The sequence below is a fragment of the Lissotriton vulgaris genome, unplaced genomic scaffold (assembly GCF_964263255.1).
Source record: "Lissotriton vulgaris unplaced genomic scaffold, aLisVul1.2 SCAFFOLD_1179, whole genome shotgun sequence".
NCBI lineage: Eukaryota > Metazoa > Chordata > Amphibia > Caudata > Salamandridae > Lissotriton > Lissotriton vulgaris.
Window position 1 is genome coordinate 217,607 of NW_028246015.1, and position 26,312 is coordinate 243,918.

General features: G+C 42.9%; 1 protein-coding gene across 1 annotated transcript in view; it reads right to left on the minus strand.

Moving 5' to 3' along the window:
* Nucleotides 1–26,312, minus strand: part of LOC147666168 (prostaglandin reductase 1-like) — a 391,471-nt gene that overhangs the window by 178,591 nt on the left and 186,568 nt on the right. Inside the window, exon 6 of the mRNA XM_086949249.1 lies at nt 11,676–11,843. Within this exon, the coding sequence (XP_086805375.1) occupies nt 11,676–11,843 (168 nt within the window). The remainder of the gene's footprint in view (nt 1–11,675; nt 11,844–26,312) is intronic.

The window sequence follows — 26,312 nt, forward strand, 5'->3', positions numbered from 1 at the left end:
TCGAAGGTGCGGCGTTGTTCCTGTATCTGAGTTTATTCAGATCTCTTTGGACAGCATCAGAGAAGGTGTCGGTGGCGTCATTAAATTGGGAAGGAGGCTTAAACGCAGTCACTGGTGCCTCTTGATCAACGCCAATTTTCCTTGATCTTAGAGCTACATCAGTTTGTGATTGTTCATCGCTCTGGTTCTCTGTGCGTAGGTCTTCCAATAGTTCCACCATGCTTAGGTCATTGATAGCCAGAATGTCAGTGTCTTTGACTAAAGATTTCGATTTCAATTTCCTGGCTTCTATCATGGAAGGTTTCATTTTATGCCATTTGTGTAATTTCATTTTACGGGTGAACTTAGACAGTTGATTCTAGTTTGGGTAAATTCAAATTTGTCATCAGGGCAGAACGTTAGTCCTAATTGCAGTGTCTTCTCTTGTGTAGAGGAGAGTTCATTGGGAGTCAAGTTGATGATGGTAAGGTTGGTCCCAACATCTGACTCTACCATCTGTTGCCCCTGTTGCTGCCGGTCGCTCGCTGCACTGTTTTTCCTCTGCCTCTTCCCCTTCCCGCCGCCTCTCCTGGTTCGTCTTCGTTTTCTGGTGGCTTGATTTTGCCCCCCCACGGAGCTAGGTTTTTCTGATCAGGTAGCCTCCCACCATTTCCTTATCTCCCTCTCGCATAGCATCTCGAGTTTCAGGAATTGTTGTTGTAGCTGGTTACGGCCATTGCTTCCTGTGGTTAACGCCACTGGCTTCACAGCTACTGATTTGTTTTTTAAAAATATCAAGCGCCGCTTCGCGGCGGTCTGACTTGTCAAACATACCAAAATTTTAGCTGAAAAAGTGAGGTAAATGTCTACTCACTGTATCGATGCAGCTTCACACGCCTTGCCGTAGTCCTGTGCCGCTCCAATGATTGCTTCGAGAAAATGCCACTGTGTCAGTCCACCAATTGAGACTCCTCCCAAATCGTGGTGGGTGTAGTATCCTCCAAGTATCATGGGCTCCTTTACTGCTACGGCGGTGCAGAGTTCTTAAAATCAACTTTCCAGACTGCACCTTCACTCTGCACTCCCGGGCGGGTGCCCGAACGCGGCCGTGCTTGCCGCGAGTAAATTCACGCTGCCAATTCCGTCAATTCCGAACAGAAATACGGGCACTCAGGAAGCATACATTGAAAATGATTTATTCAGCAAAGGTATGAGAAACAGACGCGTTTCGGATTGCTCCTTCGTAAGTGTTAAATCGGCTGTTAGTCAGACACCATTTTAAATGTTCTCGCGTCACTGAACAAACAACAGCGAGGACGGGTCAACTCACCAACATACTTACGACAATGGCAGCCATTTTAACACAGTCAATGTTACAATACAGGCTATGCATGAACATAGAAAACTTGGGGTTTATGATGTACTAGTTATATTATACATCTGTGCACCTGTGTTATTCCTCTTAAAATATCACCAGAGTGGTCAACATCAACCGGTAATGTAAAAGATCTAGCCGTGGATCGGCAAAGGTCCACATATTAACGGGGTCAAGTTGTCAATAAAGGTAATTCAAAAGAATTTCAAAAGAGATCAAATGCAGCTCCCATATTCGAGCCATAGGCCCCTTAAGTGGACAATGCTATCAAGCCGTGTATCAGCATAAATTAATAACCGTGAGTAAACCACTGGGTATCGAGTTATCACAGTTCTTCTAATATTACCCCAAAATTAGTAACCTATGTCATGCATAAAAAAAAGAAAAAACTTGAAAAAGGAAGCATTCTAAACTCATACTCTATCATTCGATGCATCATAAACAGCTACATATTCAATACAGTTCACAAGAGTTACCAGCCGATATAACACTGACGAAGGAGCAATCCGAAAGGCGTCTGTTTCTCATACCTTTGCTGAATAAATCATTTTCAATGTATGCTTCCTGAGTGCCCGTATTTCTGTTCGTAATTGACGGAATTGGCAGCGTGAATTTACTCCCGGCAAGCACTGCCGAGTTCGGGCACCCGCCCGGGAGTGCAGAGTGAAGGTGCAGTCTGGAGCGTTGATATATATATATATATATATATATATATATATATATATATATATATATATATATATATATAAGCACACTCCATTCAGTCCCTCGTACATCACAGGTTACTGCAGGAAACATTTTTATATATGTATATCTAAAGGTTGATGGAAGAATAAATGGGTAAATAAATGTCTAAATGGATGTTTTTTTTGTGTAAAATTGATTGGTTAACTGACTTATTAAATGTATCTTAGTGAATACATATATTAGCGAGTAATGTTTAAATATTTAAATATCTGTATCTGTGTCTCACTTTGTGTATAAGTGGCTGCATGGGTTGGTGAGTAGCTACATGAGTGTGTATATGAGTTATGAGTTGTTTTTTGGGTATCAGTATCAGTGTCTGTATGGTTCGGTGGGGGATATTACTTAGAGCACAGATGCATGAATGAATGACTCACTATTTGTATGTATTTTGAAGAAAGCATGTGTGCAAGACTGTATGGATGGATGATTGTGTGTATGGGTGGGTTAGTGAGTATGTGTTTTTATAATTGATTGTTTAAGAGAGTAAATATGTTTCCGTTTCTGTAGAAGTATGTGTAGTGGTGTGTATATAGCAGTATAATCAAGTAAATGGTTTTTTGATAGTTTATTTGCATGTGTGAATTTGTGTGTGAGTAACTATATGGATGAGTATTAGTGTGTAACAGGATGTATAGGTGTATGAGTACATATGACGAGTAAGTACATGCATGAGTGACTATATAGAACTGTTGGTGAATGAGTGGATGTGTATGTAGATGTTGAAATTACCTAATAAGTTGTTGTAATTGGTATTGGTTTCTCCTTTAAGAAAATGTTAGTTTCTATTTTTGAATGTGTGTGTCAAAGGTTATTTTATGCTGATATGCTGATAGGAGGTCTGCCACTTTGTCACAAGGATGTTGTCATCAGTGATGTCATTTGAGATGTCATCAGTGATGTCATGAGTGATGTCACTGACCATGTCATGAGTGATGTAATATGTGACGTCATCAGCAGTGCATTGCACGCGCAAGTTATAGTGAGTCCAACTAACTATAACGTGGGAATTTCAATGGTTTTATGCGAGTAAAATTTCCACCTAACTATAACTGGTGTGAAACCTATAGTTTTTTCAGTGAATATATATATATATATATATATATACTCCACACTGGATTAGGATAGCCCGCTGCCTCCAAATCATAGGGCGCGTTGACGAAATGGACCTCCCAGTCATTAATTCGCCGCACTTTCAAAACAGAAAAAGTTGACGCTGTGTCTGTGCGCAGAATAATTTTAATGCCAGCTGGTAATGCTAGACGCGTTTCACCTGTCCTGCAGGCTTGTTCACTAGCAAGTCAAGAAAGTTTTCTTTGCATTTTTAACTGTGAGTGGGAACCTGTCACATGATAAACTACAACACTAAAGTGAGACAACAGACTGGTAGTTTGTTAACACATACATAAGGTGCAAACATAATTACAATGATGTGAGTTGTTACTTGCGTTTTTTGTCTAAATTCATGAAACCTGCTGCATAGATAGAATGTACAATAACAACTTCAAGTGCTCATTTGTTTCGCTCGTATTATTTACAATAGCTAATATGCTATGCGCGCACCATACTTGACTGGAGTTCTGACCTTAGTGGTCTAGCTCTGAACCTGCATAGGTTTTACATTGCACAGAATAGCTGTTCTAGTTCAATTCTATACACGCGGCAAAATGTAATAAAATATCTAATGCACTAGGTAAAATCATTAGGCATCAACCAATATACTTTCTAATGTTGCAGTACCCACAATTAGGCCCAAGTGGGCTAATCCGAATTCATATGGATCATAATTATTCTAAAAGCCTTCATGTAACCATATTCCACCTTAACGGTACATTTCTTACATATTCAATCATCTGCCTTAGAGTGCTTGTGTTATACAGAAAAGTTCAAAACAACAGACTTTAATCCAGGTACATCATTAAACTAAATACCAAGACCCCAGAAGGTATCAACATGGAAGAAGACTTACATACACATTTATAGGTTCCTCCTGCATCTCTGTTGTTTTTAATTTTTAACGTATTAGTTACTGTGTGTAATAAAAATGATAAAAAAACGTTATTGACTTGCTAGTGAACAAGCCTGCAGGACAGGCGAAACGCATCTAGCATTACCAGCTGGCATTAAAATTATTCTGTGGACAGACACAGCATCGACTTTTTCTGTTTTGAAAGTGTGGCAAATATATATATAAATATATACATATATATATATAAAAATCCATCAAACAAGGTTACCCAAAACGGAAAGGCCCACAACAGGTTGATTTTGCTGAAATCTTTAATGAAGGTTGTCAGATGAAAAGACAAAGGCATGGCAAGGCAAACAATAAAAGCAGACGCGTTTCGTGCTCCTGCACTTCATCTTGGGCTTGATTTCCTTAGGCATGCACCAACAGTTTTTCGAAGCACCTGCGTTCTTCTAAATACCTGCCAAGTGGGCGTGGCCAATTGCATGGCCTTATGGTATTTGTGGTACTCCGGTTTTTCTTCAGTGAGATTGCGGTGCACCCCAGATAATAACAGTTCAAATATCACCCCAGTGGGTCCTTGTGCATCCTTCTTCGTGTTCACTGGCACTTTAATACCTCCAAAACAGCTCCTGTCCCTTTTAAGCCGGTCCGCATCTCAAGCGTCTCGAAGGGTCTGCCACTGCGCAGCGGGGCTCTTTCCACGGCGTAGGCTCGCCGTTATAAATCCATCAAACAAGGTTACCCAAGACGGAAAGGCCCACAACAGGTTGATTATGCTGAAATCTTTAATGAAGGATGTCAGATGAAAAGTCAAAGGCATGGCAAGGCAAACAATAAAAGCTGACGCGTTTCGTGCTCCTGCACTTCTTCTTGGGCTTGATTTCTTAGGCATGCACCAACAGTTTTTCGAAGCACCTGCGTTCTTCTAAATACCTGCCAAGTGGGCGTGGCCAATTGCATGGCTTTATGGTATTTGTGGTACTCCGGTTTTTCTTCAGTGAGATTGCGGTGCACCCCAGATAATAACAGTTCAAATATCACCCCAGTGGGTCCTTGTGCATTCTTCTTCGTGTTCACTGGCACTTTAATACCTCCAAAACAGCTCCTGTCCCTTTTAAGCCGGTCCGCATCTCAAGCGTCTCGAAGGGTCTGCCACTGCGCAGCGGGGCTCTTTCCACGGCGTAGGCTCGCCGTTATAAATCCATCAAACAAGTTTACCCAAAACGGAAAGGCCCACAACAGGTTGATTTTGCTGAAATCTTTAATGAAGGTTGTCAGATGACAGTTCACGTGTCAAGCACACAGCGCCACAGAAGAAGGGAGTTGGTTTATCCCGAAACGCGTCTGGCAGCATGGATTTTCGAAGCGGTTTACCTGTTACCTGCCACGAGCAAGCTGTGAAATAAACCTGGTGTTTTCTGAAAGAATCTTCCTGGTGGTCCTTTCACTTTGGGAACCTGGTACTTTTGAACATATATATATATATATATATATATATATATATATATATATATATATATATATATATATATATATATATATATATATATATCATCAGCTTCTTCTCCCCACGACTCTCGTAGATAAAGACACGGCACAGCAACAGATAGCTTCTCCACTATTTTATTTACACACCATGTGCAAAGCAAAAGTGCATCAAAATGGACGGTCTACGCGTTTCGGCTTCCTACCTTCAACTGGACCATAGAGTCCCTAGATCTAGACCTGATTTTAAATACAGTGCTGTGTATAAGTACCCTCTACCCTTTCCATGGTCATCTGGACCTTCAACCCTGCTCAGTCTGTTTTTGGCCAGCACATACTCGTGGCCATTTTGTGAGTTTTTACAATTATCGTGAAGTACGCATTTTAACCATACCATTCTCAAAATATAATGAAGTATTTACAATGACACAATTGTCTAATCATTCCCATCCTATTCTATATACAGTGTAGATTGAACTGATTACATGTTCCTCACTCATTTCAGTAAAGTACTAATCTTATAACAGGGATGGTGAATTTATATTTCATTGTTGTTGTAGACTTCTCCATTATTTAGCCAAATCAAAAAAGTTTCCTAAATAGATGTACAACATTTCAAATTATAGCCGATATTCAGATCTTCTATTTACAATTATATACATATTCAAGTCATTTTCAACCATTTGGCCAATCGCGCTCGATTATCGGGATATATGAAAACATAATATCTGTGAAGTACCTATATCAACCAGTTCTATATCCCTTAATTCATTCTACGCAATGTATTGTGTTGATTATTACTTTTTACCTTCCCTGATTATGTCCTGTATGTAGAAAAAGATTTTTTTTTATTTTTTTTTTTAGATTAGTTAAACTTATTTTGGCTTCTAGTATGTGCTGTATCCAACATCTTACACATCATTATATACATTATGTACATTAGTCCACACAGTTCTGTAGTGAAGAATTCCAACCCCATAGTTCCATCAATTTCTATCTACAAATATATAGATCTACAGATGTACATGTAGTTCGGCATCCAGATTATGCCCAAACGGCACCTCAGTTCCCATGCTCAATATCATCCTGGATTCCAATCATCTTAGTTGTACAGTTTGGTCACCGCCTCTTTCAGAGATTTTGCTCAGTTTGATCCCTGAGTATTTTAGTAGGGCGGGATTGCTCTGATGATATTTAGCAAAATGTGTGGCCATCGGGTAGCATGGGTCCTTGTTCTTAATGGCCCTCAGGTGTTGAAGTATTCTTAATTTTAGTTTATTTACAGTGCTCCCGATATAGAACTTGCCACAAGGACACTGTAGCCTATACACCACACACTTCGAGTCACATGTGATGTGGTCCTGAATTGTTTCTGTTTTGCCGTTTTGCAGTTTATAGTTTTTGATGTTTGTTCCGTGCTCACAGGCCTTGCACTTGTAGTATCTCCAAAAACCTGGTGTGGTTAACCACGTCTGTTTGCTCTCTTCCCGTAGTTCCAAATGACTTTGTGTTAAAAGGCCCCTTAGGGAAGAGGTCTTCCGATATGTGATACTTGGATGTTTTGTCAAGGTCTCTTTTAAAGTGTCGTCCAAAAGTAGAACTCGCCAATGTCTTTGAAGGGCTTTTTTCATATTGGTGCTCTGATCGTTGAAGTCCATAATGAGTCTAGTTATCTCATTCCCTTGATTCGTCTAATGTTCCAAGTTGGTCTTAGGCCTCTTGTTTTTTGGAGTTAATAAATCAGTCCTGTTCTTTAGATGCATCCTGTTTCTCGCAGAAGATATTACTTCCTCAGTGTATCCCCTTTGTAGGAACCTTGTGCTCATTTTATCTAGATCTTCCTGTTTGGAACAGTTTCTCTTCGCTCTCAACATTTGGCCATATGGAATGCTCCATTTTAGTCTCATGGGATGTCCACTATTTGCATGTACAATGCTGTTACATGCAGTCGGGTTTCTGTGGATTTCGGAGCACAGTTTATTGTCTTTCTCGGATATTTCCACATCTAGGAAGATCAGGGAGTGAGGACTGATTGTTAAAGTGAATTTCAAATTATACTCATTGTTGTCTAGAGATCCAATGAAAGTTTCTAGTGAGTTCTCATTTCCGTCCCATATGACAAAAAAATTGTCTATGAAACGACACCAAAGTCTAATTTTCGGCCCCTCCGGATTCTCTTGATCATTTCTTATCACTTCGCTCTCCCAAGCCCCCATCAAAAGATTTGCATAAGTGGGTGCAAATGATGTCCCCATTGCAGTCCCCTGTTTCTGGAGGTATACCCCCCCCAAAAACAGAAAAACATTATGGGTCAAGCAGTAATGGAGTATATCAAGTAACATAGTTGTGTGTTCAAGTAGGTTCACGGAGCGTGTTTCCAGTGCTTTCCTTACCACCCCAATACCATCCTCGTGACGGATTGAGGTGTAGAGCGATGCAACATCGATGGTTGCCATTAGATAGGTTGGTCTCCATTCACATATAGAAATTTTGTGTAAGAAATCCATTGTGTCCCTTAGAAAGGAAGGTAAGCTTGTTACATAGTTCATAAGAAAAATGTCTACAAATCTTGAGGTAGATTCCAATAGTGATCCTATCGAACTCACAATCGGTCTCCCTGGTGGACATTCAAGTGACTTATGAACTTTTGGTAAAAAGTATATAGTTGCCATGATTGGATTGTCCGTTTTCAGGTAGCAATACTAGTCAAAGTCAAGTAGACCCCTGTCTTTCCAGTTCAACAGCATGGAATGATACTCACAGGTCCATTCTTCCATGGGATTTTTTGTTAATTTTTCATAGTGTTCTTGACCTTTTAACTGTCTATTTGCTTCCTCAATGTAACTTGAGACATTTTGTATGACGAGGTTGCCACCTTTATCAGATGATTTGATAATTATCGATGTATCGTTTTTCACTTCCTCCATGGCTTAATATCTTTTGGAGAGAGATTTAGTTTTTTCTTTTTCCCATTTCTTGCTGATTTATCAGCAATTTTTGTTATTTCTTCGACCATTAGTTCTTGAAATAAATCCATTTTATTGCCTGGTGGAAGTTGCGGACAGAATTTCGAATTTCTTTTCAATCCGCTATTGCCTCCTAAGTTTGTCGCTATTCCAAGAGTCTTACAGAAGTCGATTTCCATTTCTGGAGATATTGTGTTGTCCTCTTGGCTAATTGAGGGGACTTCTTTTATTGATGCAAGTGTTATCATTGCTGCTAAATCTTTCTGTATATATATATATGAATAATAAATGAGCGTCAGTAGCTTTGCTATTCACTGCTGAAGAAGCATCCCATAATGCCCTGGAAGGGCTGTTTAATTTGTTTTTGCTTTTAGCTTGGTGATGTCCTTAGAAGGGGAAGAGGCAGGGGCACCTCCAAGCTGAATTTTCAAATGTTATGGAGGGCTGCAGGAAGTACACCAGCCCCCAGCAACATTAAAAAGACAAAAAAACACTACATCCCCTGGGTCATTAAATCCATGACCCTAGGAGAACTTATCATATTTTTAAATCCCTCCTAGTTGGAGCTTAGTGCTCTTCAGCTGGAATGCAGGGCCCTCTGTGGTTGTTTTTATGACTGCAATTTGCGGGCTGAAAATGTTAAAAAAACACCCAAACATATGTTTTTTTAATGTCTCTGAGTCAATTCTTTTACATTTTTCAACCCACTAAATGCAGTTTTAAGAACTATGTTAAATGAAAGTCTCACAGACGTTGATTTTATTTATTGAATTCAGACTTTATTAACTTTAAAAAAAAATAATAATCAGTTATTAAAGATTGCATTGTGTGAACCAAAATATACATTTTATAAAAAAATATTGGTGATTTTTGAATAAAGGTGCTAAACTTACTTTATACATATTGATATGCTCACACCTTGATCAAGCCAATAGGCTCATTTTTATATTTTGCTATTGTGATGTTATGACATAGTCAGTAAGCTTGCTTGAGTGCCTCCAGGTAAGCATGGGCGGAAAATCCGTTTCGCTCGCGGATTTTGCGGATTTTCGGTAAATTCGCAATCCGCGAGATTCGCGAATCTCCCGCAAAATCCGCAAATCCGCGAGCAGCGGATTTTGCTCGCACTGTTCGCGTGAGTTCGCGGCTTCCCAGTACAACTTCGCGCCCCGCGAATAAGCGCTAAATTGCAGAAATACGATTTTAGCAAAACTGAAACTACTTACCAGGTTCAAAAGTTCAGGCTCATCATTAGTAGCCATTTCCTGTAGTGCTTCCTGAGGGGCCCCTCCAGAGTTCAGTTGCTAGTTGCAACTATTATGTGACCCTGCTCTGAACCTCAGAATAGTTACACATATGCCACAAAGGTCCTGAATTACAGCTAAGGGAGACAAGCAGGAGCCAGGCTGGAAGTTCAAATCCATTAATCAGCCCCTAATTCATTATTGTCAGTTGGGGCAGGGCAGGTGTTGTAACTAATTTTGCAACAATGAAAGCACTTAGCAAGTGCAAAAGATCACTAATCAGGAAGCACTAAGGAAGCAGGTGCCAGCTAAAAAAATATTCTGTGACACATTAATCAGCCCCAAATTAATTCAGGTCACTTGAGGCAGGGAAGGTGTGCTTGCGTTGCCACAATAATGTACACTGACTGGACAACCAGAGGGTGCTGTGATGAAACAGAGGGTGGCATGGGTGGGCCAGAGGGTGGCATGAGTAGTCAGAGAGTGGCAGTGGTGACAGAGAGTGGCAGTGATGAAGAAGAGTGTCCCAAACAGGCTGGACATGTAGAAACAACAAGTTCGCGAAACTTGCGACCCGACAGGTAAGTTCGCGTTTTGCGAAATTGTACAAAACCCTCGCGAACTGGCAGAAACCCGCGCGAACACACAAAAAAAAAATCCGCAAATTCGCGAGAATTCGCGGATTTTGCGGATTGCGAGTTCGCAAATCCGCAAAATTCGCGAACGCGAGATTCGCAAAATTCGCCCATGCTTACCTCCAGGACCTGCAAGACCAACCGCATGCTGCACATGCCAGAAAACATTGTGCTGTGTGAGATAGCACGCATGTAGGGGGTTGGGCATAAGTCCTGGTCACAGGCCATGCCCTGCGCCCAATCCCACACTGCGCATGGCCAAAGGATGAGCTTAGAGGGGAGTAGGTCTCTCGCAAGGGATTGGTGCAAGGATTGGTGCAGGGTCTGGCCGCATACATGGCATGGAGTTGTGTGCACAGGTGGGGTTGGCCCTACGTATGTGGTAATAAAATAATAATAAGCTTTAAAACAAAATCCTCGAAATTGTTATTTTTCTTTAAGTTTTTGTGGGTATCATGGCTCCCACTGGAGTGTATGGCAGTTCCTCACAAGAGGACTTTATTTGGTCCTGTAAGCGTTCAGCATACCCGCACCACAAAAGCTCAACCTGAGCACCTTTTCAAATGTGGTTTAAAAAAAATGACTGAATGTATTTACTTTCACAGTAAAGTTCTGACTTTTTTGCCAAATTTGGCATAATTTTGATACGCCATTTATTCTATTTCTCACAGGAATTAACATAGGAAATCAACATATTGGGATTTCACTTCTTGTATAGGCTCCTACTCGACCGATCGGCACAAAACTTTCCAAGATGGAGCTGAGGTGGATTAATCTTTTTTTGAAAGTTTTTTGCAGATTCGTCAGGCGCCAAAGTTATTAGCACAACAAAATGTTTTCTTCCTTTGGAAATGTTAGCCTATCTAACTACGCAGATGGAGAGTGACACTGTGTAATACACACATATATATATATTCACAGAAAAAACAAGTTAAAGAGACGTTATAGTAAGTGAAAATTTCAGTGACAATGTTACATTTTAAACTTAAAAAAAAGTTACTTGTAAACTAAAAAAAACACTGAAATTCACCACCTATAGTTATCTAATTATAACTCATGCCCCAAAGCAACTATAACTTGCATCCTAGCTATGCACAGCTAATTACCCCACATATTACATCGCTCATGGCATGATCTATGGCACCATTGATTGCATGACTGCAACATTTGAAATTACATCATTGCTGACAAAACTGTGCATGGCAGGGGAGAAACTAATAGTTGTTGTTAAACATCCTCATCTGATGCAATCAGTGTCTTCTTTTTGATACTCACCCTGGCAAGCCAAGTGCTCCAACAGCTAATGATTTTGGGATATTTTCAGGCCAGTTTGGAGGCAGCAAGTTTAAACCGGTGCCATTCGAAATGGAGTGTGTTGTCCAACCCGCTGAAGAAATAACAAATTCACCAACTTGAAACTTATGGTTCTTGCTTTCTATAACTCTGTAAAAAAGAAAATAATGTTGTCACAGTATATCTAGAATACTAGGTCAATTCATTTATTTTTTTATACAGGTTTTAAGGGATGTATACAATATACACACATTGAGATTACTGGGCATTGTTTGTGAGGCTTATTTTTGCTTCACCGGTCTAAACCTATTCGTAATACTCTTCAACACATTACATCAATAACAAGGATAGCCTTCCCCCTGAGAGCTTTGCTTCTCTGAGTCACCCTCAGGACCCTAAAGCTCTCTAGGGCCAAAGTCGTCAAGCTCTTTGAGAAATGGCAATTAACATGAGGAGCCTGTGGCTGTTCTCACACCTTCCCAATCATCATCTTGCACAACACCACCCTGAAAATGTCAGGTTTTGCGCTGCTTTAATATTCCAGCCACTGCCTGAGTGGGATGTTCATGGAGACATTGTCAGTGAAGTCAATGTGGTATAGCTTTGCAGATGTGCCTGCGCTTCTGCATCAGAGTTGTGCGTGTATGTGCTCCTATGTGCCATCTGCGTACATGATTGGCTGTGCAATATATGTCATTTTAAATAAGGTAGTGAGTACATGTTACATATATCCACTTTTACCAGTCCCTCTCTCTTCTGAGTCTGTGAGGATTCTTCTCAGACTGACTCGAGGTCCTGGTGAATGCGCAACATGGATTGAAAGGGTTAACTCTTTTGTATATTGTTGCCATGGTAATTCCTGATTAAACAACAAGGGGTGGTGATGGACAGAGTTTCTGAATTAAGCAGAATACTCTCACCCAGTCAAGAGATCAGGGCTAGATCCAACACCGTTTTTTAGCTCACTGCACCATCCCAGCTCAGAACCTGGCTATATGCAAATTAGTCTGTTCCTGTCCCAGTGCATGATGGGAACAGGGCAAACCAAACTACAAAGCCAATTCTTTCACTGGGAAGGAAACAAGCTTCCGGGGACCGGTTTCTGGCATTACAGCCGTCTTCGGCCCGGCTTGCTTGAATCCTGATGGTGCAATGAGCAAGGGACTCACATCTGAGTATACCCTTCCACGCTTATGGTGGACAAAATAATTAAACAACAAGGGATGGTGATGGACAGAGTTTCTGAATTAAGCAGAATACTCTCACCCAGTCAAGAGATCAGGGCTAGATCCAACACCGTTTTTTAGCTCACTGCACCATCCCAGCTCAGAACCTGGCTATATGCAAATTAGTCTGTTCCTGTCCCAGTGCATGATGGGAACAGGGCAAACCAAACTACAAAGCCAATTCTTTCACTGGGAAGGAAACAAGCTTCCGGGGACCGGTTTCTGGCATTACAGCCGTCTTCGGCCCGGCTTGCTTGAATCCTGATGGTGCAATGAGCAAGGGACTCACATCTGAGTATACCCTTCCACGCTTATGGTGGACAAAATAATTAAACAACAAGGGGTGGTGATGGACAGAGTTTCTGAATTAAGCAGAATACTCTCACCCAGTCAAGAGATCAGGGCTAGATCCAACACCGTTTTTTAGCTCACTGCACCATCCCAGCTCAGAACCTGGCTATATGCAAATTAGTCTGTTCCTGTCCCAGTGCATGATGGGAACAGGGCAAACCAAACTACAAAGCCAATTCTTTCACTGGGAAGGAAACAAGCTTCCGGGGACCGGTTTCTGGCATTACAGCCGTCTTCGGCCCGGCTTGCTTGAATCCTGATGGTGCAATGAGCAAGGGACTCACATCTGAGTATACCCTTCCACGCTTATGGTGGACAAAATAATTAAACAACAAGCGGTGGTGATGGACAGAGTTTCTGAATTAAGCAGAATACTCTCACCCAGTCAAGAGATCAGGGCCAGATCCAACACAGTTTTTTAGCTCACTGCACCATCCCAGCTCAGAACCTGGCTATATGCAAATTAGTCTGTTCCTGTCCCAGTGCATGATGGGAATAGGGCAAACCAAACTACAAAGCCAATTCTTTCACTGGGAAGGAAACAAGCTTCCGGGGACCGGTTTCATCACCACCCCCCTGTTCTTAATCGTTTTTGGCCACTATAGGTGTGGCAGGGTATACTCAGACATGAGTCCCTTTCTCACTGCACCATCAGGATTCAAGCAAGCCGGGCCGAAGACGGCTGAAATGCCAGAAACCGGTCCCCGGTAGCTTGTCTCCTTTCTGGTGAAGAATTGGCTTGGTAGTTTGGTCTGCCCTGTTCCCATGATGCACTGGGCCAGGGACAGACTGATTTGCATATAGCCAGGTTCTGAGCTGGGATGGTGCAGTGAGATAAATAACGGTGATGGATCAAGTCCTGATCTTTGGACTGGGTAAGAGTGGTCTGCTTAATTCAGACACTCTGTTCATCACCACCCCCCTGTTCTTAATCGTTTTTGGCCACTATAGGTGTGGCAGGGTATACTCAGACATGAGTCCCTTTCTCACTGCACCATCAGGATTCAAGCAAGCCGGGCCGAAGACGGCTGAAATGCCAGAAACCGGTCCCCGGTAGCTTGTCTCCTTTCTGGTGAAGAATTGGCTTGGTAGTTTGGTCTGCCCTGTTCCCATGATGCACTGGGCCAGGGACAGACTGATTTGCATATAGCCAGGTTCTGAGCTGGGATGGTGCAGTGAGATAAATAACGGTGATGGATCAAGCCCTGATCTTTGGACTGGGTAAGAGTGGTCTGCTTAATTCAGACACTCTGTTCATCACCACCCCCCTGTTCTTAATCGTTTTTGGCCACTATAGGTGTGGCAGGGTATACTCAGACATGAGTCCCTTTCTCACTGCACCATCAGGATTCAAGCAAGCCGGGCCGAAGACGGCTGAAATGCCAGAAACCGGTCCCCGGTAGCTTGTCTCCTTTCTGGTGAAGAATTGGCTTGGTAGTTTGGTCTGCCCTGTTCCCATGATGCACTGGGCCAGGGACAGACTGATTTGCATATAGCCAGGTTCTGAGCTGGGATGGTGCAGTGAGATAAATAACGGTGATGGATCAAGCCCTGATCTTTGGACTGGGTAAGAGTGGTCTGCTTAATTCAGACACTCTGTTCATCACCACCCCCCTGTTCTTAATCGTTTTTGGCCACTATAGGTGTGGCAGGGTATACTCAGACATGAGTCCCTTTCTCACTGCACCATCAGGATTCAAGCAAGCCGGGCCGAAGACGGCTGAAATGCCAGAAACCGGTCCCCGGTAGCTTGTCTCCTTTCTGGTGAAGAATTGGCTTGGTAGTTTGGTCTGCCCTGTTCCCATGATGCACTGGGCCAGGGACAGACTGATTTGCATATAGCCAGGTTCTGAGCTGGGATGGTGCAGTGAGATAAATAATGGTGATGGATCAAGCCCTGATCTTTGGACTGGGTAAGAGTGGTCTGCTTAATTCAGACACTCTGTTCATCACCACCCCCCTGTTCTTAATCATGGTAATTCCTGAGGCGCAGCTTGCGAATCATGACAATCACTTTTAACGTTTCCTGTTTTTGTGTCTCTGTGCCATTGTGCATTAGGTGCGCCATGAGTTATGGCATGTGTTGTGTGCATTCATAACCATAACTGGGAAATTTCAGTGGTTTTACTCATTTGAGCCAGAGCCATAACTCAGTTTGTAACAGCTATTTCTTCTATACAAGAACTACTGTATTCCTGCAAACTTACACCTTTTTCAAAATTTTTACAATTCCCAATAGTTCAAGTAAAATACTGGCTTTCAAACCGTCCCAAATTTTACACTTTGATGTCAATAGTTTAGATCAATGGGATTGCAGCCCATTCTTTCATCCTGAAAATGGAGTGCCCTAAAAATCAGAGAATGCAGTCAATACTTTTACTGCTGGTCCAGCCTCTTCTCATAGGGCGTCAGGACAATGCAGCTTATACTGGGCCTTATGGATGCTTGCTCTAACTCATATTCCACCGATTCATGGTCTACAGGCTCCCTGCTCAGAGATGTCTCTCTTTTTTCCTTGTTGTGAACCTGATTGGTGCTGGATGTGGGTGGAGATTCTGTAGTCCAGTACCCTTTAAAAAGGAAGATCCTCCCTTCTTTCTTTGCAAGAGATGGTGTGGGGAAAGTGGGGCATCTGGATGCAGTTTTTACAGTTATTTTTAAACGCATACGACAATATTGAGACAAAGAGCAAATGTCATAAACGCCTATAAAGCTGCTAACATACACAAACACATACAATATCTCACTACAGTACGTGCATCATCACAACATTAAACAACCATTATAAAATACCATACAACTGCAATAAAAATGTAAACATTTAATAGCATACTGCAACACGCCTCTATGATTTAGAAAATCACAATGCAATTTAAAAATTTTACCAGTTTCATACAACCACATATCAACTGATAACTACAAACACAAAAAAGCACAGTCAGTCTTATTATGGCAGGCTTGAATAGAAATGCCATTATACATACTATCACCAATTAATATGTAATACCATATACCGCAACACGCACATGCAAAAAATACCATCTGAACCCCTTACTCCTAACTCAGAATGTAATCACACACAATGAAACATATCCCTTTATGAAAGCTTTAAACTGTTTTTAAAGATCAAAATAGCACCATTATATTGCAAAACAGTGTATATAACCAATAAAAATACTTTCACTGCACGGTAGTTCCAAAGCAACTCACTGTGAAAGAAAAGATTGAACTCATATAATGTAAATATCTAAATGTATCCTTCACATCAAAAATCAAGACTAATGTCAAAAGCAGTATAATTAAATGTTATCATCAGTGAACTTATCTGTGATGTAATTGATTATGTCATTTGATATATCAATGTCATATGTGTGGTCGTAAGTATTGCATAATGGGGATGTAAGATATGGTTATCTTACCTAACTGTACCCAGAGAATTTCAGGGTTTTAAAAGATTTTTTTAACTATAAATTCACTTTAACTGTGATTTTTTTCTGTGAATTTCTACGTTTTTAGAAACATAGGTTAAGGTATTATAACCATATTTCATTTCAGTATTTGTTTCAGTGAATTTCCTGGGGTTTTTGTTTCATATGTCATTTACAACTTTTCCTTGCACTATCTTTCTATCCACAGACAACCTCCACTGTGCATGGCCTTAGGCCAACCATGAGCAGCCGGGGCTGGCCACAAGTTTCGGCGGTGGGGAATAGCACACAGCGTTTGTGTGTAGTGGGAGTCTGCCTGACCCTGTGCCCGAACCCCTGCAGATGGCTGAGTTTACTTTTTTTTCAGTTTTGTTTGTTGGGGATCTTCTGGCCGTGCTTTCAGTGGATGTTACCCCTCTTCCCTTTTGGCTCCTATCAATCTATTTTTCAGGACTCTGTCTGAACCAAAGCACCAAGTTGTCCTGCAATGGCTGCAACAACAGATTTTTGTCTGTGTGGACAGCCAGCCAAGAGCTTCAGGTCCATAAACCTGACTTTGGATTTTACAGAACTGAAATGGTCACCAGGTAAAAAGCTTCTCTGTTCATCCAGGTAAGAATAATTTTTTTAATTTTGGACTTGCAAATCCTAGAGCTCTGACCTTCCCAGATGAATTTCCAGATATTTTAAACTCTTTATGTGGAGATTAAAACACTTTCTAAACACTATTTCCTTGAACACTATTGAAGGCACTTCCTTGAGTAAAGTAAAGTTACATTCCAAGTTTGTTATAATTCCTTTCCACAGTTATTTTCTTTACCAATATCAGGAATAGGGACAAGGGTATAACAATTCCACCTGCAACACAAGATTATGAGGAAGCACTGTTGTATCCCAAAAGGTGAAGATTGGAGGATTTGTGAGATGGGTAGATGTAAATATTCCCAGGCATGCAAAGACTAAATCAATCAAGCAATCAGGGTCTTGAATAGTGTGGCTACTCACCGGTGATGGTCTCCAGGTGTGGGGAGAGGGGGCTGTTAGTCGGACTGGGTGGAGAATCATTCGAAGAGCCAGGTCTTGAGGCTCTTCCTGAATTGGGTGTGCATCGCGGATTGCCTGAGGTGGCAGGGCAGGGTGCTTCAGGTCTTGACAACGAGGTGGGAGTATGACTTTCCTCCGATTCTGGTCTTGTGGATCCTGGGGATAGCAGCCAGGGCGAGTTGGGAGAATCGTAGTTGTCTGGCAGGTACGTAGAATTTGAGGCAGTGGTTCAGGTATACTTGTCCTTCGTCGCGTAGAGCTTTGTACGCTTGAGTGAGGAGCTTGAGTTGTCTGAGGTGTTGCATGATGTTGCTGCAGGGGGGATGTCGAGTACCAGTCTAGCAGCAGTACTTTGAATGTTCTGTAGTTTCTTGAGCTGTTTCTGGGTGACGCCGGCATAGAGTGCGTTGCTGTAGTTGAGGCTGCTGGTGATGAGTGTGTGGGCGACTGTCATTCTGAATTCTGTTGGGATCCATCTGAATGTCTTTTGAAGCAGGCTGAGAGTGTAGAAGCAGGCCGAAGAAACTGCTTTGATTTGACGGTTCATGGTGAGTGATGAGTCCAGTATGATGCCGCGGTTGTGTGCCTGGTCCGTCAGGGTGGGGAGAGATTCTGGAGCGGCTGACCACCAGGAGTCTACCCATGCTGAAGGAATGGGTCCCAGGATGAGTACTACAGTCTAGTCCAAGTTGAACTTGAGGAAGCGGTCTTTCATCCAGGTAGCAATGGCCTTCATTCCACTATGGAAGTTAGTTCTGGCGGTTGGGGGTTCATTAGGGAGGAAGGGGATCAGCTGGGTGTCGTCGGCGTATGAGACGATATTGAGTCTGTGGTTTCTGACGATGGCTGCGAGGGAGGCCATGTAGATGGTGAAAAGGGTGGGACTCAGGAATGAACCCTGGAGCACTCCACAGCTGATCTCTGTGGGTTCTGAGAGGAAAGGTGGTAGTCTGACTTGCTGAGTCTGACGTTGTGGAGTCTCGGGATTAGGGTGCGGTGGGAAACTGTATCGAAGGCAGCCAAGAGGTCTAGTAGGATGAGGGCTTTGGTCTCAACCCAGTCAAGGAGGGAGTGGATGACGTTGGTGGCGACGAGGAGTGCAGTCTCCGTGATGTGGTTGTTTCGGAAGCCGGATTGTGAGGTGTTCAGGATGTGGTTCACTTGGATGAATTCGGAGAGTTGGGCATTGATGACCTTCTTGATAACCTTGGCTGGGAAGGAGAGGAGGAAGTTTTTGAGGTCTGTCGGGTCTGAGGACGGCTTCTTCAGCAGGGGATTGATATCGGTGTGTTTCCCAATCTTTGGGAAAGTGGCGGTTTTGATGGAGTAGTTGATGGTGCAGCGAAGCTGGGGGGCGATGGTGGCGGCTGCTCTGTGCAAGATGTGGTATGGGCAAGGATACGTCAGGGCTCCTGAGTAGATGCTCTTCATGATCTTGAGAGTGTCTTCTGGTGTGAGCGTGGTCCAGTAGAGCATGGTCTGTTGGAGTGTGGCTTTGTTGTGTGCGATGGTGGCGGCATAGTGCCTGGGTCTAGGGTTGTAGATTTTCCTGACCTTATGGTGAAAGAAGGTGCCAAGTTTGTTGCAGAGGTCTTGGAAAGGTGGGAACGTCTGTGGTCTCGCTGTTGGGCCTGGCGAACAACTTGACGATGGCGAAGAGCTCTTTGATATGTTACAGCACATCACACTTCCAGGTTGGGAACAACAATTACAGGACAAGAATAGCAATCTGTATAAAAGGCTGCTAATTCGTGTGGGCTGCGTTTGTTAATGCTTTTGGTGGTTGCTTTCTCAGTTTGTACCCAATCCTTGCTTCTTTATCATGTTTTTATTCTCTTCATAAATTCCCTTGGCTCCCTGCCCCTTTCCTGGGGATCTATCTTATATGCTGTGCTGCTTGTTGGAAGCATTCTGTGCCACTTCTGCTTGTTACCATCTATAACAGAGTTGCTGATCTCACATGATTACACAGACACTGGAAAGGCTCCTGGTATTTTCGGCTTTCGTCACCAACTTGTCCCTTTGTCAGAAACTGGTAAGCAACATTTCAATGTTTGGCTTTTACACTATAAAGATAGCTATGTCATTTGTTTCATACAGAGCCCATTGGCGTTTTCCCTGTGTTGGCCTAACTGTGCACATTGTCGTCCGCTTTTGCTTTGCACACGCCACAAAATATCACGCTTATTTTTGTGCCACATTCTTATTTTGCAAATAGGCGGCATATGTTTTTGTATTTTGTTCTTCTGCTGGGATTTAGCTGAACACCACATACAAGGTCATACAACACCATTTCTTGTTATTCTCTGTGGCCAAATTGTTATGTGCCCAGGTTAGGCCCATGCATCGAAGCTGCTCATTTCTTACATGGTCCTCTTTTGTAGTACTGCTGTGACCTTTTTGACATATTCGTGTACATGACAATGTTGAATTCGTTTCTCTGAAACTACTTCTGTTTACACATCTGGCTTCGCATAAGATGATGCCTCGAACACCAAGTACAAGGCTTTTAAGCACAAATGTACAAGTATTGTTCTATCTGCTTCCACTGGGCGAAAGGGCTATCTACATAGCCATAAAATTGCTAATCTATACATATATTGCAAGGATACCTTTTATTATAAATATTCATCATCTCATAGGATTATCAGAGGAGGCACCTCAGCTGACACTGAGGGCCCCTGCATGCTGAGACTTCACCATGTTGTGGTCTGTTATATCCGGGAGGGATGTCAAGTTCATGACCAAGACAGGGTGCTACATTCTCTCCCACCAGGTAGAGGGTAGGTTGGATCATCCCTTGGTGGGGCTGTTGGAAGCTGGCTCTCTATATACTATACCAAAGTATGGTATAGTGTGCACAGAATCCAGTGGATCCCCAAAGGCTTACAGCACTGAATAATCATGACTAGATGGTATTGATTATTGTAACAGAAGCTGAATGTGCAAGGTTAAGGTCTTCCTTCTTATTATTTACAGTTATTTAATGAGACATAACATAATTTTTCCTTAGGCTGCATTCACAGTTCATATAATAATTCTGTCCCCTGTTCACCAGGTCTCCCTCCATCCTTTCCTTCCCTCGCTTGATCCCTTCAACAGTCTGCGCTGTTATAGCATTCAGATGTGGAATTGTCAAGAGGTGTACCATACTGAGCATCGATCCAGTCCCAAAGATAATCCAAACCTGACACCTGCCCCCTTTTCTTTTTTTATAGTTTTTTTGTGGTACTATTGAAGCTGAGTACCATCATGCCTGCTAACACTTCCTAGTGGTAGTGTTGGCAGCCAATCAGTGCTCTGCATTTCTCTGCACAATATCAGTATTATTGGCGAATTAGCAGCAATCGCAAATATCTTAATTTTTGATATTTAAATTTCTCAACTACTGATTGGATTTGCACTGGATAACTGAAAGCATGATCTGTGAACCAAAATCTACTTTCCTGCCAAATTTGGTGTAATTCCATTCAGTGGTTCGTGCTGTGGTCATGTTAAAAGCTTCTACAGGAATTAACATGGGAAACTCACTTTTTTGTCCCCCTCTTTCTTCAGCCTCTGCTTGACAGATCACCTCGAAACTGTCCATGCTTGACAAGACTTACGATGACTCTTTTTTGTAAACTTTTGTGAAGATACGTCAAACAGCGCCAAAGCTATTCAAAATGTATTGCCTGCATTACTGCGGCTGCAGGGAGGCAATCCAAGCATTGTCAGGAATATGGAGGCAGAGTTGCCTTTAGAAATTCCATGAAGATCTCTGTTATCAAGGGGCTGCTGATTAGCTTGCTTTCGCACTACAACTAGATTGATGATAAGGGTGAGGAATGAGACTTCGTTTTTGTTGTATGAGATGATGACATTTCTAGCCGCTGGTATGTCTATCCATGATTAGTGCCTCAGTTGGTCTGATGACAGCCAGATGATGAAAACCCTCATTCTGACATTGTGGATGCTCCAGTTTAGAGACACCCCAGAGCTACCTGCTTTGAGAAGCATCAAAACTACACTAAGGCTGTATCTGGAGAGAAGCCTGAGGGCACATGAAAAAAGAACTACCTAAACTGGTTCTATAGTGAAAGACCACGGATCCAGACTCTATGTCTGGAAATTGTGCATAAAAGTGGGACTCAAACCACCTCTCTTTGTTCCAGTTCCTTCATGACCAGGGATGGGATTGCTCCACAGAGTGCTTGATGGACTGCTGTTCAACAAGACCTAGTGACTGACTGGCAGATAGTCTACCACAATTGAGAGAAAATCACCTGAAGTCTGCATTTTCAGCAGGAGTAGCTGAGGATCTGCCTAAAGTGCCTAGAAGATGCCTTAAGACAGAGGAAAGGAGTATGTCTGGCCCTGCAGGAGGAGAGACTCCTTGATGAAAGAGGCCAAGCATATTCATGGAGACTAAGGGACATGCAGAGAGATCTGACTAACTAAGAGGGTGCTAAGTGCACCTAATGCTGCAGAGAATCTCTGGTCTCTTACCACTGGTTCGTGGCAGGAACTGCTTCAGGTAACAACTGCCATCAGCCCATTTGGGGCGGCCACTGCCATTGGCCAGGTGGGGCTGCATCTGCCATGATCATCCGATTGGACCTATTAGGTCTGCAACTGCCATTGGCTTAGTCAGGGCTGCCTCCACAGTGATTCTCTCATTGGCTTTTCCAGGGCTGCAACTGTCATTGACCTATCGGGCCCTTAAGCTAATGCTTGTCCGAGGAAGCTGCAGCAACTAAGACTGCATCTGTACCACGGCCACTGCACTGCAGGACTAATCCAGGCAGAAACATAAATCAAAATGCACACCAAACCTGACCTATCCATTGAGCTTGGCCTATCTTTGCTCATTGTGGCCCTGCCTACACAAATGTGGAGGAGCAGCTAAATCACTCTAAAGGAGTGAGGAAAAGACTATTATCTAACTACAACACCACCAGGGGTAAGAACTGAGAAAAACATAAACTGAGTGCGCATTTAATTTGTGGTGGAACCTTGAGACTGTATCACAACCTGATTCATGCTTTTAGCTGACTATTAAAGGGGGGAAATTGGGCACTAAAGGGATACCCAGGTGAAATTAGCAAGGAATTATGGTGGCTGCATCACCACAAAGGAGCACTGTACTGTGGGTCAGTGACCTGAATACTAAAATTGATTATTTAATACTTCTGTGTGACTGACAGCACAGTATTCTTCTGAAAAGACAAACATGGGGTTAAACATTAAAGTTATTAGGCCATATTCACAAATGTAAATGTAGACGTTTGGTCTAAATTTAGACCAAATGTCTAAGTTTACGACTTTGGGGATTCACAAAGTAAATTTACGAGTGGTATCTTTATGTCTGCCCTCAGTCCAGATCTCCTGACCCCACCTTCCTGAGAACTGTGTGACTGATCCCTGTCACTGTCCTGAGAGTCAAGTGTGGAAGGGGCTACGCTCGGCATAGTTTGTAGGGACATAGATTAATGCACCTCAGGACATCAGTGGCAAATGACCCCAAATTCCCCAGTTGAGGCCAGTAGGCCCTGTCTGCCCTAAGACCTCCCCGAATAGTGTCTCTTACTGCAACTCCACTGCAGTGGACCTTATTTTAAAACGGTACACTGGAGGTTACAACTCAAAACCCTGTGAAAGAGACTCCCCTTGAGAGATCCCAGAGCAGCGGTCCAAAACCCAGAGGTGCATAAGGGAAAACAAAAAAAAAATCCACTGCTTACAACCAGATTTCTTACATCTCCTATTATACTATTACAACGAGAGATGTAGTACTAGCCCTGTGATCCACTGGTGAGTACACACAAACTATTTTACAAAGTATGACATTTTCTTGGTGCAGTTTTTAAAAAAATCGAACAATTGGAAATAAGATTGAAATGTAAGCACTGTCATTAGAATATTTTTTTTTTATTTTTGTCACAAATAACAGTGCCTGGTACGAAACAAGATTATGAGAAGTAGATGCTTGATCCAGTATAATGCACTATATTATTGCTTAGATATTTTATAAAAGGCAATTTATTGGTTGAATGTGCATACACTTGTTATTTTAAGTTTGTACATTTATTTTGACATTTTTATAGTATTTTGTCCAAAAATGGTTTCAAACAACTAAATGCATAATAAAGATTCTTTCCGGTTACCATAATGCATTGTGTAAAAAGGGGATTCAACTGAGCAGGAAGGGAATGATCAATCAATTGGATGAGTTGGTGGCCTGCACCACAACTGTGGGGGTGTTCACTGTAGTTATAATTATGCAGTACATGAACACCACTGAATGGAAAGGATATTTTCACTCAAATCAATCAAATATACTTTATTCGGTTTTTGTGATACAAAACCATAAAAGTTCATAATACATACAGTTTATTATCCAGATTATAATAAAAAACACTTTACGAGACCAAGATGCAGTAGGATAGGGTCCAAATCATAAATATTTTTCCACACCAAAGTTGAGACAGTATCAGAGGAGTTCATATGTAGTCGTAGGAGTTCATGTTTAGTTTTTTGTTACATGTCCAGATGTTTCCCAAAAATAAAAAGGAACATGATACATTTTATGAATCCTACCATATGGGGTATGATTTCGGAAGAGGTGGAAAACACTGGATTTTGGGGTAGAAATCGTGTAAGTCCCATGTAGATATTGGGCCGTCTCTTACTTGAGGCGGCCAGGTTTTCAAGTAAGGGACAATATTTCTGTCTCTAAATCTCACAAGCACCAAGTCCCCAGGTACATCTTTGGTAAGGGAGCCCAGCCAGCCCACCCCTCTGACGCTCCTTATTGCTCCATATAAATTGCAAGGCAGTGGCCTATTTTTTGACAGCCAGAATTTAGTTTTATTAACTAAATCATGATGACTCAGTTTTTCCAGGTGGGAGAGCAGGTACACCCGCAAGGATGCACACGTACGGGCCGCTTCCGGTTGTAAATTAATAGAATTCGCTTTATTGTGACCTGCTCTAGGTGCGGTCAACTGGGGAAGGGAAACTTTATCGGGGTATTTAGCTGTTTTTTGCTGTTTTTTACTGCACTAGGGGCAGTAGGTTGTGTTTGACGCCTTTTATCCTGCGCAAGTGGTTTAGGGCCTAGGTGAGTAGGAGGTGACTTGGGTGTGTCACTACATTTGTCAGCCAGCGGGTTTGAGTTGATGGCTTTCTCTAATCCAGAGAGCCTATCCCCTAACATGTTAATTTTATCCAGCAGCGGAGCTATCATAGAGCTAACCATTTGTTCGACAAGGGGTAATATGTGCAAGAGGGGAGGAGATGTTAAGGCCTCTGTATACTCAACAGTCGGTGGAGTCATTGAGTAATTAGCGTTGGATGGGCTTGGGCACAATTTCTGGGTTTTGGGGTTGTTTCCACCTAGATTAACCCTGTTATACTTCCTCTTCAGAGATGGAACCTGCGGGGGTTCACTACTTTTAGTGTTCGGGCTGCTGGTTTAAATAGAAGATATGGGGGAATCTGGGAGTGTAGCCTTGTCTGATAGGGTACTATCGCTTTTGGGCGGAGGGGGAGTTTCCAGTACAGCATAGTTGGATTTACATAGGAAGTTTAACTCATCTAGCAGGGAGGACATTTGCCCAATGCCTGCAACGCCAGTTGAATGGTCCCCCTTGGAGGTCATGGTAGTAAAGGGATATAGGGAGGCGATATATTACAAAGTAAATATAAAGACAAATTGATTAAAAGGGGGTCTTTACCTTCTTTATAGTTGGCCTACAGTGTGGCAGCCAAAGGGGGTGGCCTGTCCCATCCCTATCCGGCATTTGAGGGCCGTAGAGGGCCCGCCCTTTGCCCGGGCTTTGCCCCGGGCTATGTCCCGCGCACGTCCCGCGTCGCGGGAATAGGAGCGAGATTAAATCACCGCAGGCGGGGGGGGGGGGTAGGAACGCCGAGGGAAGAGGCAGCAGCTGGGAGGCAGAGAGCCTGCTGATCCTCGCAGTCCCTCGGCGTCAGGTGCAGTTCAGGTCCTTTCCCCACAGCACGACCCTCCCAAGCTGGCAAGCGCTAACAGAGCGCAGGAAATCCCACATCGTCCTTCCCACAGAGAGTACACCGTGAGCGGCTCCCGCAGAGCGGGGGCCGCGATAGGTCCTTGTAGTGTCCAGGCGGGGGGCGGGAACGCCGAGGGAAGAGGCAGCAGCTGGGAGGCAGAGAGCCTGCTGGTCCTCGCAGTCCCTCGGCGTCAGGTGCAGTTCAGGTCCTTTCCCCACAGCACGACCCTCACAAGCTGGAAAGCGCTAACAGAGCGCAGGAAATCCCACGTCGTCCTTCCCACAGAGAGTACACCGTGAGCGGCAAAAATGACAAATACAATGAAACCCTTGCCAAGAAACAAAGCATAAGTAACTGGAATGTAAATAAACTATAAATCATTGTGGGAGGACCGATGCGACATGTGTGAGAGACTACCACACCTTGTGAGTTGTTTAAGAGGTGCTCCTTCTGAACAGAGAGGCGTTGTTGGCTGCCTGAGACATAGAAATTCATCACGCAGGCAAGTAAGGACCACCCACTTATCCGACCCCCTAAAATGGTAGAAATATTTTCTT